General features: G+C 44.7%; 1 protein-coding gene across 2 annotated transcripts in view; it reads right to left on the bottom strand.

Annotated features, from left to right (window-relative positions):
- phactr2 (phosphatase and actin regulator 2) overlaps positions 1-13,147 on the bottom strand; it is a 138,909-nt gene that overhangs the window by 61,318 nt on the left and 64,444 nt on the right. For both annotated transcript variants that reach the window (XM_060831208.1, XM_060831207.1), the window contains exon 3: positions 3,889-3,969. In XM_060831208.1, the coding sequence (XP_060687191.1) occupies positions 3,889-3,969 (81 nt within the window). The remainder of the gene's footprint in view (positions 1-3,888; positions 3,970-13,147) is intronic.

The following is a 13,147-nucleotide window of genomic DNA, read 5'->3' as shown; positions in this document are numbered from 1 at the left end:
TCTCTCCCTCATTTTCTTCCTTTGTGGCATCTGTTAAAATTTATCTTTGATCCAGCTTTTAAGTTCCTATCCCAATGTCCCCTTAGGTAATTTGGCAACATCCTGTTTGATGATTCTCCAACAAAAGTGCTTTGCTAAATAAAAGGTACTATATAAACATAAGTTGTCATTGTTCGACCACAAGAAATAGAAATTCGGCCCATTGAGCTGCGCCACATTAAGTAGGATCAGGGCTGATTCCACATTCCTCACGTCCAATTTCCTGCCCTTTCCCTGGAACCTTTGATCCCCTGACTGTTCTAGAGTCTCTCAATCTCAGCCTTAAAAGTACACAGGGACTCTGCCCCCACAGCTCTCTTGTGGTAAGGAGTTGCAAAGGCTCTCAACTCTCTGAGAGTGAAAAAAATTCCTCCTCATGTCATTCTTAAATTGGTGCCCCTTTATGCTGAGACTATGCCCTCTGTTCTGAGACTCTTGCAGAAGGGAAGCACCCTCTCAGCATTGACCCTGTCAAGCCCCTTAAGAATCCAATATGTTTCAATGAGATCATCTTTCATTCTTCTATATACCAGTGAGTAAAGGCACAACCTGTTTAGCATTTAGTCAAAAGACAATCCCTCCATCCCAGGATCATCCAATGTAATATGCATTTACCCAATTACCATCACTGAAAGAGCATCACATTGTTGTTTTCAGTGCTGTGTGTACATTGACATTTGTGAGATTACCACTGAGACTTGGCTTCAGCAGCACTGTGATAGCTGTGAAGGGTTATGGGATGTCTTGAGGTGCTATATAAATGCAAGTATTTCATTTAACACCAACTGGAGTACCTGCTAAAGCAAAAATAGAAATCCCTAGGCTGTATCGCTCTCAGGAAAAAGGAAGGGGATCGAAAGGAATTGATATATGCAAAGCCCTTTAACTCATTCACTGCTGAAATTCCAACATGCGTTCCACTCATCCTGCAGTCCCTCTCCCAGAGTCAGCTTTTCTACTGACAGGTTCGTGAGAATCATTTAAACCGAAGTTCACACGCTCAGGGAGAGGAAAGCTTTGCTGGCGGAGTTTATTTCTCATCAAAAGGTCGACAAGAAAAGGCATCGCTTCTGACAATCTTAACCATGAAAGGGAGGAAATACAAGCAGGAAACGGTGACCAGAGTTTACACAGAGCTCAAGCTCCTCGCAAAGCAGTGCAGGGAAGGGGCTGAACTCCGAGTAACACGGAAAACATGGTCACTGGGGAGAGGGAGAGGCCCTGAAGGAACATACAATTGTACTTCACTGACTGTTCCCTAAGCATCTATTTCTAGGCAACCCTAGAGACCAATCAATGTGGTTAAATGCTACAGAAGAAATCAGATGACTAGTATTGGTAACAAAATCATTATGGTGCAGACAGAGGCCATTCGATCCATCAATCTGCTCTATAATCTCGTCCAGTTCTATTTTTTATTCACTTATAGGATGTGGGCATCACAGGCTGGGCCCAGCATTTATTGTCAGTCCTTGGTTCCCCTTGAGAAGGTGGGGGTGAGCTGCCTTCTTGAATTGCTGTGGTCTATGTGCTGTAGGTTGATCCACAATGCCCTTAGGGAGGGAATTCCAGGATTTTGACCCAGTGATGATGAAGGAATGGTGATATATTTCCAAGTCAGGATGGGGAGTGATTTGGAGGAGAACTTGCAGGGACTGGTGTTCCCATGTGTCTGCTGCTATTGTCCTTCTAGATGGAAGTGGTCATGGGTTTGGAAGGTGCTATCGGAGGATCTTTGGTGAGTTTCTGCAGTATGTCTTGTAGATAGTACACACTGCTGTTACTGAACATTGATGGTGGAAGGAATGGATCTTTGTGGATGTAGTGCCAATCAAGTGGGCTGCTTTGTCCTGGATGGTATCAAGCTTCTTGAGTGTTGTTAGAGCTGGATCTATTCTATGGTCTGCGTGGGTTTCCTCCGGGTGCTCCGGTTTCCTCCCACAGTCCAAAGATGTGCGGGTCAGGTGAATTGGCCATGATAAGTTACCCGTAGTGTTAGGTAAGGGGTAAATGTAGGGGTATGGGTGGGTTGCGCTTCGGCGGGTCGGTGTGGACTTGTTGGGCCGAAGGGCCTGTTTCCACACTGTAAGTCTAATCTAATCTAATCTAATCTAATCTAATCTAATCTAATCTATTCAGGCAAATGGGGAGTATTCCATCACAATCCTGACTTGTACCTTGTAGATGGTGGACAGGCTTTCAGATGTCTGGAGGGGAGTTATGTGCCACTGTATTCCTAATCTCTGACCTGCTCTTGTAGCCACACTGTTTATGTGCTGAGTCCAATTGAATTTCTGGTCAATAGTAAGCCTCAGGATGTTGATAGTGGGGGATTCAGTGATGGTAACACCATTGTATGTCAAAAGTGTAATAGTTAGTTTGTCTCTCATTGGTAATGGTCATAGGCTGGCATTTGAGTGGCATGCATGTTACAAGCCTGGATATTGTTGAATTTGGACATTGACTGCTTTAGTATCTGAGGAGCTGAAAATGTGTTGCTGGAAAAGCGCAGCAGTCAGGCAGCATCCAAGGTACAGGAGAATCGCCGTTTCGGGTATAAGCCCTTCTCAGGAATGAGGAAAGTGTGTCCAGCAGGCTAAGATAAAAGGTAGGGAGGAGGGACTTGGGGGAGGGGCGATGGAGATGTGATAGGTGGAAGGAGGTTAAGGTGAGGGTGATAGGCCGGAGTAGGGGTGAGGCGGAGAGGTCAGGAAGAAGATTGCAGGTTAGGAAGGTGGTGCTGAGTTTGATCCGAGGAGTTGTGAATGGTGCTGGACATTGTGCAATCATCAACGAACATTCCCACCTCTGACCTTAGGATGGAAGGAAGACACTATGATCTATTGCCAATCTCCTGCCTTTTCTCCATATCCCTAAACACATTACAGTCTAAAACCCATCCAGTGCTCTGTTGCCATGTTACATTGTGCTGATGGTGATGGAGGTAACCTATTGCACCTCACTCTCTGTTCAGATAATGGCAGGTTTGGGTTCTAACTGCCATGAAGGTGGCCAGATTCCTTTAAGCCAATTCTCTCAGGGACTATGAAGGTTTATACAGTGATTGGCACCTGAATAATCTGCTGTTGCAATTAGTACAATAGTGAAATATCATAATATAGAGACTCCCTCCCTAAGGTCATTGTGGGTCTACCTTCAGCATATGGACTGCAGTGGTTCAAGAAGGCAGCTCACCCCCACCTTCCTAAGGGGTAACTAGGGACAGGCAATAAGTGCTAGTCTGGCCAGTGGCCCCCAAATCCCTTGAGTAAATTAAATAAAAAGTACTTGAGTAACATCATAAAAATGTAACATAAACAAAGGAAGAAAAGAATGATGGGAGGAAGGAAATAAAGAAACAAACGGCTTGCATTATTATGACAACTTCCCCAACCTCTGGATACTGAAAGCTCTTCAGAGCTCGACATGACATAGGGCAGTCACCGTTATAACATGGTTAGCATGACAGACAACTTTGTGCACAGCAAGATCCCACACACCCCCATCAACGTGATGACAAGCAGAGGATCTACGTTTGTGATGCCAGCTGAAGGATAAACATTGGATGCTTCTTCAAAACACGGCCCTGGGACACTTTATAACCCACCTGCAATGGCAGGCACGGCCTTGGTTTAACATCTCCTCTGAGAGATAGGTCAGGTACACACACTGTACCATACAGTCTTCAGTTTTCAAAGGATACATTATCCATGGAGATTCTTGCTGCAAATACATTTCTACCAGATTTACTGTCACAACAGGAACACCAACACATGAAGATACTCACGATGATGCTGAAATACAATGAGGCCTCAGCCCCACTCTGTAAGAGACAACTGAAAGACTCACCCTGCTCAGCAACCTCCTTGAGAACTCCTCTCCTTATCAGCTCTTCCCGACTCTGTCTTGTTGATATCTTCCTCTCCAACACTGTCAACGAACAGGGAGAAAGGGAGAAAGTGAATGGTTTAAATGTAGCAAATTATCAAGCAATTAGAGATATCTTGGGATGGTCTGCATTCAGAGATCTCCCTGAATTTCCAGGAACAGGAAGTACCAGCTGAAAAGTGGATTATAGTAATGACCCAGATGTTGGCAGGAAAACTGCAAGTCCAATTTCACAAAGTGCATCAAGCTGCGATAGTGGTGAATGACATTTTCAAGATCACAGCCCAGTCCATCATGTAAACCAGCCTTGCTTCCGCTGACTCCATCTATATATCCCACTGCCTCAGCAAAGCGACCAACATCATCAAAGACCCCTCCCATCCCAGTAAAACTCTTCCACCCTCTTCTGTCAAACAGAACCATATAAAAGTTTGAATATACGTACAAACAGATTCAAGAACAGCTTCTTCCCCACTCTTATCAGACATTTGAACAGACCTCTCAAATGTTAATGTTGATCTCTGTGGCTGTAACACTGTATTCTGCACTCTGTTCTGTTACCCTAATGCACTTGGTATGGCATGATCTGCCTGTAGCGCATGCAAAACAACCCTTTTCACTGTATCTCCATGCATGTGACAATAATAAATCAAATCAAAATGTCGAAACACTAACACAGAGGAAGTAATTTCTGAAGGAGCCAATAGCAGAGTGGGTTAACACCAACCCAGACTGGTACAGTGAGACTTCTTTTTACTGATCCACGTGGAATCAGTCCGGGAAACCCCAATTCAGTTTTGGGAAGATGGAAGCTGAAAATACAGTCTGACCCTAATCTGGAACAAAATTCTGAATTTCACTCAACAGGAAAAACTGTTTTAGTATTTTAGGGAAGAAAGTGAGGTCTGCAGATGCTGGAGAATCAGAGCTGAAAGTGTGTTGCTGAAAAAGCGCAGCAGGTCAGACAGCATCCAAGGAACAGGAAATTTGACGTTTCGGGCATAAGCCCTTCATCAGGAATTCCTGATGAAGGGCTTATGCCCGAAACGTCGAATTTCCTGTTCCTTGGATGCTGCCTGACCTGCTGCGCTTTTCCAGCAACACATTTTCAGCTTTAGTATTTTAGGGACTAGTGTTTCCTACTGGGGCAGTAATAGAGAGTGGTCACAATGACAAAGTCTTCAATTTCATTCTTTCATGGGTCCTGAATGTCACTGACTGCTTCAGCATTTATTGCCCATCTCTAATTGCCCCTTGAGAAGGTGGGGGTAAGTGACCTTCTTGAACCGCTGCAGTCCACGTGCTGTAGGTAAATCCAAAATGCCTTTAGAGAGGGAATTCCCGGACTTTGACCCAGTGACATTGAAGGAACAATGATATATTTCCAAGGCAGGATGGGGATTGGCTTGGAGGAGAACTTGCAGGAAGTGGTGTTCCCATGTACCTGCTGTCCTTGTCCTTCTACCAGTATTGGTCAGGGGTTTGAATGGTGCTATCAGAGGACCCCACACCAAGTAGACATTGCTTCTACTGAATGTCAGTGGTGGAGGGAGTGGATGGTTATGGATTTGGTGCCAATCAAGTGGGCTGCTTTGGCCTAGATGGTGTCAAGCTTCTTGAGTGTTGTTGGAGCTGCCCCCATCCAGGCAAGCGGGGAGTATTCATCACATTCCTGACTTGTGCCTTGTAGATGATGTTCAGGGCTTGGGCAGACAGAAGGTGAGTTACTTGTTGCAAGATTCATAGCCCCTGACCTACCCTTGTAGCTGCAATATTTATACAGTGAGTCCAATATGATTTCTGGTCAATGGTAACCCCAAGAATGTTGATGCTGGGAGCTTCAGTGATGGGAATACCATGAAACCTGAAGGAGCAATGGTTAGATTCTCTCCTTGTAATGATCATTGCCTGACACTGGTGCGGTGAAAAGTTGCTTGCCACGTTTTATCCCGGACATGGATATCACCCAGGTCTTAGTTCATTTGGGCATGGTCTTATTCAATATCTGAGGAATTGCGAACGGTGCTAAATATTGTGGAATCGTCAACGAACATGTCCATTAATGATAGGCAGCAACCTCCCTTCCCCTCTGGAGTTCAGCCCTTCTGCCCAGGTTCGAACCAAGGCAGAGATCAGTAGCTGAGTGGCCTTGGTGGCACCCAAATGCAATCTTGGTGAGCAGATTGTTGCTAAACTGTTGCTGCTCGACAGCGCTGTCGATGACTCCTCCCACCACAATGTAGATAATCGAGGGCAGGGATGGATTTGTCTTGTTTATGTTCATATCAGGATATACCCGGGCAATTTTGCACATTGTCAAGTCGATGCCAGTGTTGTAACAGCGCTGGAAGAGCTTGGCTGGGTGAGAAGCAGGTTCTGCAGCACGGGCCTTCAGTACTATTGCCGGAATGTTGTCAGGGCCCATAGTCTTTGCTGTATCCAGTGCCTTCAGCTGTTCTTTGATACCATGTGGAGTAAATCCAATTAGTTGTATCCAGTCATCTTTGATGCTGGAAGTCCAGGAGAAGACAGATCATCCACTCCGCTGACTATAAATAAACCACTTAATTCTGGTTTTCCACATCGAGTTCAGAAAGATATGAAAAGACATAGATCTATCTACCCTGGCATGGGCAAAGGTACTGATTAATTTGCAGGGAAACTAACTCTCAGTTGATGGTTCTGTTTTGTGAATGACCTGAGAGCACTCGAAGAGATTCAGCAACACTATGTGCAGATTGTTTAATTTTCCAGACAGCACAGCCACTGTTCTCGTGAATGAATGACTGAATGGATGTGTGAGTGGGTGAGAGACTGAGTGGGAGAGGAAGAGACAGTGAATGGGATAGGAAGGGGAGGGGAAAAAGATGAACACAGTGGGAAAGAAATATTGAGCAGTTGAGAAAGGAAGAATATGGGAGATGGGAGTGTGGGAATGAGTGAATGAGAGAGGGAGAGTCAGATAGTACGGAAACAGACCCTTCGGCCCAATGAGTCCCTGCTAACCAGGTTTTCTAAATGAACCAGTCTCATATTCCATCCCTGGGATAATCCTGGGTTCATCTTTGGTTATGTGCAATACTTTGCACACAGACTGGGCAATTTAATAACTCATACAAGATAGATGGTTCCAATAACACAGCACTCCTGCAGCACTGCACTGTGACAGCCTCAGTGTCCTGCTCAGCCCGATGGAGTGAGACTTGAATGCACAGGCTCCTATGCGGAGACACAATGCAAGCTCATGATCCATAACCCCCACAAACCATCACACACATTGCAACAGTAACCTGAATCTCCAGAGTTTTGCAAACTGACAATCTAACTTCTTTATATCAAACGTGACTCATGAACTGGTTAAACTGGCATTGACATGAGGTGTGTTTATGAAGCTTGGAGTTTGCAATCCAGTTTCCTGGCTCCAGCGTCCTCAAATCCCAGAGACCCTTTCAAAGGCCCAGGCACTGACTCTGCTTCGAGACAGCGAGCGAGTTGGATCAAATTGTATCGGTGCAAGAAGCTGGCTGATCAATTGAGGTTTCCCAGAATCAGGGCTACACTAGTGATGTTGATGTTCCCCAGCAACCGTGGTGTTTAATGGAGCAGTGTAGGATAATCCATCTGCTGAACAAGATTCATTAGCTGAGACCTCACCTGGCCCTTCCAAATGGATGGTAAACAATCACATGAAATTATAGCATGCGAATATGCTCTCCTATTGACTCTTCCAAATGCCACCATCCCCCAAGTCATTTTTGGGATCTTGCTGTGCCATGACACCCCTTCAAAGTAATATCTTGAATGTGAAGTACGCTGTAAAGCAGTTCACAGATGTAAGATGCTTTTCCTTTGCTGAAATTAACCCTGTGGGCTTGTAATCCTGTTCTTAAGCAGATACTGAAAGCATGCCTTTGTGCAGGCATTAATTAGCACGGTGTTAACAAATGTGCTTTGAAAGGGAGTCTGTTCCATCTTTCCATGACTCTGAGTGAAAAGAAAGTTTCCTCTAATCCCTAGCCCCTGCTTGATGATAGCTTTATTTCAAAGCTGTCCAGCTCTGTACGTGGAACAAAATAGTTTGCTTCAATTGACATTTTCTGCGTGTTTCAAGTGTTCGAAAAATTCCAAAGAGAAAAAGCACAGTATTTTTTCAACAATTTAACAGAGCTCAAGTCACCTTCAGGAGAACGTCAGGCAGAGAACGTAAATCCATCTCGACGTAAACAAGTGTGAGGTGATGCATTTCAGCTGGACGAATTACCAAGTCACAATACGGTCAAAGAAACAAAACTATTCACAAATTAATAAAAGCTACAACAGGGTTTATTCATGTGACAAAAAGTCAAAACTGGCATTAACTTCAAGAATTGAACAGTTACATTAATTTTCTGCAGAACCGTTGTTAAATCACATCAAAGAATATAGAAATAGCTCTGGTCTCCCACGATATAAAAGGATACACAGATTGTGGAGAAGGTGTAAAATTGACTTATGAGATGATAGGTGAACTGACCAATAATAATTATTAAAGACCAGACCTACTGGGGGCTCTCTCTTTATAGAGTTGATTGAGCTCTTTATAGCTGCAATACGGTTTCGCAAGGTCAACACAAGGAAGACAAAGAGTAACAATCCGTAAGGTCAGCAACTTTCTTCACTGTGAAATAAAAACCAAGTTCTGGAAACACTCAGTAGCACAGAGTCAGGGCAGAGAGTAATGTTTTTACTCAAGCACACTGCATCTGAACTGGGTCAGTGATGGTAGGTCATCAAACTAAAACATTAAGTCTGCACGCTGCCTGCCCTGTAGAGAGGTCCCAGAATTTTTGTTTTATTTCTGACCTTCAGCTTCTGCAGTGCTAACTCCACTATCTATGTAGCTCCTTTAAAGCAGTAAACATTCCATTGAGCTTTGCAGGAATGTCAGAAAACTAAATTTGAGGCCAACCACATAAGGTGACATTTTGCAAAGAGAGTCAATGGGCGAATGGGTTCAGGAGGTTCTAAAGGAGAACAGAGAGGTTGTGGGTGGGGGTGGGGGTGTGGGGGAAGTTAGTAGGGAAGGAATTTCAGAGCCTAGAGGCCAGGCTGCCGGATGGTAGAATGATCAAATCAGTGATGCTCAGCAGACTCAGAATCAGAAGGGGCCTACACATCAGAGGGTGGTAGGGCTGGACAAAACAGTACACAAAAGGCGAGGTCACCGAGGGATTCAGAAACGAGAATGAGATTTTAAAAAACAAGGCATTGCTTAACTGGGAGTCACTGTAGCTCTTGGGTTTAGGGATTACAGATGAATAGGACTTGGTGCAAGTCAAGGTGTGACTATCAGAGTTTTGGTTGGCCTCAGCTTTATGGGGAATAGAATATGGGAGGCCCGGTTAGTGACAGAATCATCAACAAGACGCCATGCAACCCATCGTGTCTCTTCCGGCTCCCGAAATAACTACCCAGCTAGTCCCGTTCTCCAGGCCTAACTTTCTATTTGACTGCTTCCTTCAGGGTTCATGTCCTCAGTGCTGACACCTTTCCCTCCCGATGTGGTTTACTGTGTCTGAATCAACACATTTTGAGCTCGCCTGTATTCTTCAGTGCAGCAACTATATGGAAACCTTGCTGCTTCAATTCTTCAAAGATGCTATAATTGAAATCATGCTGTGTTCTCTTAGCAGCAAAAGTGTACATTTTAGGAATCTCCTTCCACTGCTATTTTAATAACTGCATAGATTCAAAGAGATTAAATTAGATTAGATTACTTCCAGTGTGGAAACAGGCCCTTCAGCCCAAGTCCACACCGACCCTCCAAACAGCAACCCACCCATACCCATTCCCCTACATTTACCCCTTCACCTAACACTATGGGCAACTTAGCATGGCCAATTCACCTGACCTGCACATCTTTGGATTGTGGGAGGAAACCAGAGCACCCGGAGGAAACCCACGCAGACACGGGGAGAATGTGCAAACTCCACACAGAGAGTTGGTCGAGGCGGGAATTGAACCCGGGTCTCTGGCGGCATGAGGCAGCAGTGCTAACCACTATGCCACCGTGCTGCCCAGATGTTGTTGGGATTCAGTGTAATATATATCCGGCTCTCTTTTGAAGCCTCCGAAGGAATCTACCTCTGCCTCTCTCCCAGGCACTATACACCGAATCCCAACAACTCTCTGAGTAAGGAGGTTTCTCCTCATCTCACTCCTAGATGTCTTGCTGACCATCTTGGAATTGTGATCTCCTAATTAATGACACACCACCTGATGGGTATAATGGAATGGTCATATCGAGAGGTTATAAAGGCATGGATTTCTGCAGCGTCCATGAGTTGAAGCAGAAAATTGATGGTGTTCGCAATGCCATGGTTATGTGTTTAGAAGCTCACTTCAGTACCAACAATAACACCAAGCCTGCTCAGTCTCTGATAACTGCCAAAGAGATGGATAGGTCATTAGTGAGGGAACCCAGATTATGGGTGGCATCAAAAACAATGGCTTCGATGTTTCCAATGTATAGTTGGAGGAGATTGCTGCTCCTGGAGAAGGGGAGGGGGTGCCAAATTATCTACTCCCAATCCTCTAAAAACCTGTAAACAGAAGAGAGGCTTGGGTGGTTGTAGGGTACAGCTAGGTGCTGTGTTTTCAAGGGATTTCACAAAAGGGGCAGTGTGTAGATAAAGCCATGACAGCAAAATTTGAATAAAGAAGAATCACAAGCAAAGGAAGGGGCTGATAGCTCTTATTTTGGCTTCAGAGAAATGAAAACATTGATGTGTTCAAATTGTGTTGTAATTATAAATATGCAATTATTAAAATAGCAGTGGGAGGAGATTCCTAAAATGTACACTTTTGCTGCTAAGAGAACACAGCATGATTTCAATTATAGCATCTTTAAAGAATTGAAGCAGCAAGGTTTCCATATAGTTGCTGCACTGAAGAATACAGGCGAGCTCAAAATGTGTTGATTCAGACACAGTATAGACCACATCAGGATGGAAAGGTGTCAGCACTGAGGACATGAACCCTGAAGGAAGCAGTCAAATAGAAAGTGCACTGTCTACGAGAAAGCAAATAGATGGGAGATGTTTTTCTGTCAAGAAATGGATTTTAGAGCAGACATTTGCAATTTAGTGCAAAGAAGAATTGTTTTTCCCTCTCAGAGTGAGAAGATAAATCTAAGGCTGACAACTTGCTGAGTTAATGGAAAATAAGTGCCAAAGGACAAGCACAGAAGGAGCAATTTGCAAATACAAATGTGAATCTATACAGCGACCAATTACATTTTCCCAAAGAGTTGCAAATTGCTCTGAATGGATCATTTTAAAGTGCAGTAACAATGTTAGGCAGAGACTCAGCTTGGCACGATAATGAGATGATTGAGCAGTTAAATTGTTTATGGCGATGATTTCTGCAGGAGGTTATTTGAGGTAATCCTTTCATGATCACTACAACAAGTCCAGTTGGACTCATTGTTTCAGGAGCAGCACTTTGGTCACTGTAAAACCCACAGGGAACTGAAGGTTCATCCCCACACAGGCTGGAAGAGGTGGTCCTGTAAAGGGTGAAGGGAATGATGCTCACAATTATTTCAGAGCAGGTGGCCAAGGGACGGAAGGCTGTGTGACTGAATTGTAGATGAACAGGCAGCTGTCTGAGGTGTCAGGCACAGTATTCCACTGTCTGCCTCTCCACAGACCCAAACTGAACTTTATGAAACTTCTATACGTCTACAAACTAAACTGGCAGAGGACGTTATCAATAGGTTTGTGTTTAAGCAGCATCAGACCTCAATGCACCTACCATCCTGGCACCTACCCAGTAAATGTGGAAAACAAAACTATCCAGGTATGTCCTGTACACAGAAAACAGGACAAATCTTCCTTAACCAGATACTCAGTGGTTAACACTGCTGCCTCTAGGACTCCAGGTTTGATTCCAGACTCAGGTGACTGCTTATGTGGAACTCTCCCTGTGTCTGCGTGGGTTTTCTCCTGATGCTCTGGTTTCTTCCCACTGTCCAAAGATGTGCATGTTACGTGGATTCGCCATACTAAATTGCTCACAGTATCCAGGGAAGAGCAGGCTATGTGGATTAGCCACGGACAATGCAGGGTTACAGGAATGGGGGTGGGATGCTCTTTGGAGGGTTGGTGTGGACTCGATGGACTGAATACTCTGCTTCCACACTGTAGAGATTCTATTCCATGAAATACCACCCCATCAATCTCCTCACGATCATCAACATAGCTATCAATGACAGTGCTATCAAGTGGCACTTGCAAAAACTAAACGACTTACTGACGCTCAATTTGGGTTCAGCCAGGACCAGTAGGCCCCTGACCTCATTACAACTATGATCCAAACATGGACAAAACAGCTGATGTGAGTGATTGCCCAAGACATCAAGGCAGGATTTCACACAGACTGGCATCAAGGAGCCTGGGGATAACTAAGTATCAGAACACACCAGCTGGACTCATACCTGGCTGGTAGGAATGTGGAGAAAGTGAGGACCACACTCTCAACAGGAAGATGATCGTGGTTGTCGGAGGTCCATAATCTCAGCTCCAGGGTATCTCTGCAGGAGTTCCTCAGGGTTCTGTACTTGACCCAACCATCTTTAGCTGCTTCATCAATGACCTTCCTACCATGATAAGGTTAGAAGCGGGGATGCTCTCTGATGATTGCACAATATTCAGCAATATTTGTGACTTCTCAGGTACTGAAGCAGTCCATGTTCAAATGCAGCAAAACTTGGACAAATATCCAGGATTGGAATAGAGTCATAGAGATGTACAGCATGGAAAGAGATGCTTCAGTTCAACCCATCCATGCCAACCAGATATCCCAACCCAATCTAGTCCCACCTGCCAGCACCCAGCCCATATCTGTCCAAACCCTTCCTATTCATATACCCATCCAGATGCCTTTTACATGTTGCAATTGTACCAGCCTCCACCACTTCCTCTGGCAGCTCATTCCATACACGTACCACCCTCTGCGTGAAAAAGTTGCCCCTTAAATCTCTTTTATATCTTTCCCCCCTCATCCTAAACCTATGCCCTCTAGTTCTGGACTCCCTGACCCCAGGGAAAACTCTTTGCCTATTTACCCTATCCATGCCCCTCATAATTTTGTGAACCTCTATAAGGCCACCCCTCAGCCTCCGACACTCCAGCGAAAATAGCCCCAGCTGTCAAGTAGCAAGTAACATCCATGACATATA

This window comes from Hemiscyllium ocellatum, chromosome 10 (assembly GCF_020745735.1).
Source record: "Hemiscyllium ocellatum isolate sHemOce1 chromosome 10, sHemOce1.pat.X.cur, whole genome shotgun sequence".
Lineage (NCBI taxonomy): Eukaryota > Metazoa > Chordata > Chondrichthyes > Orectolobiformes > Hemiscylliidae > Hemiscyllium > Hemiscyllium ocellatum.
The sequence above is the reverse complement of the archived record's forward strand: the minus strand, read 5'-3'. Positions and strand labels throughout refer to the sequence as shown.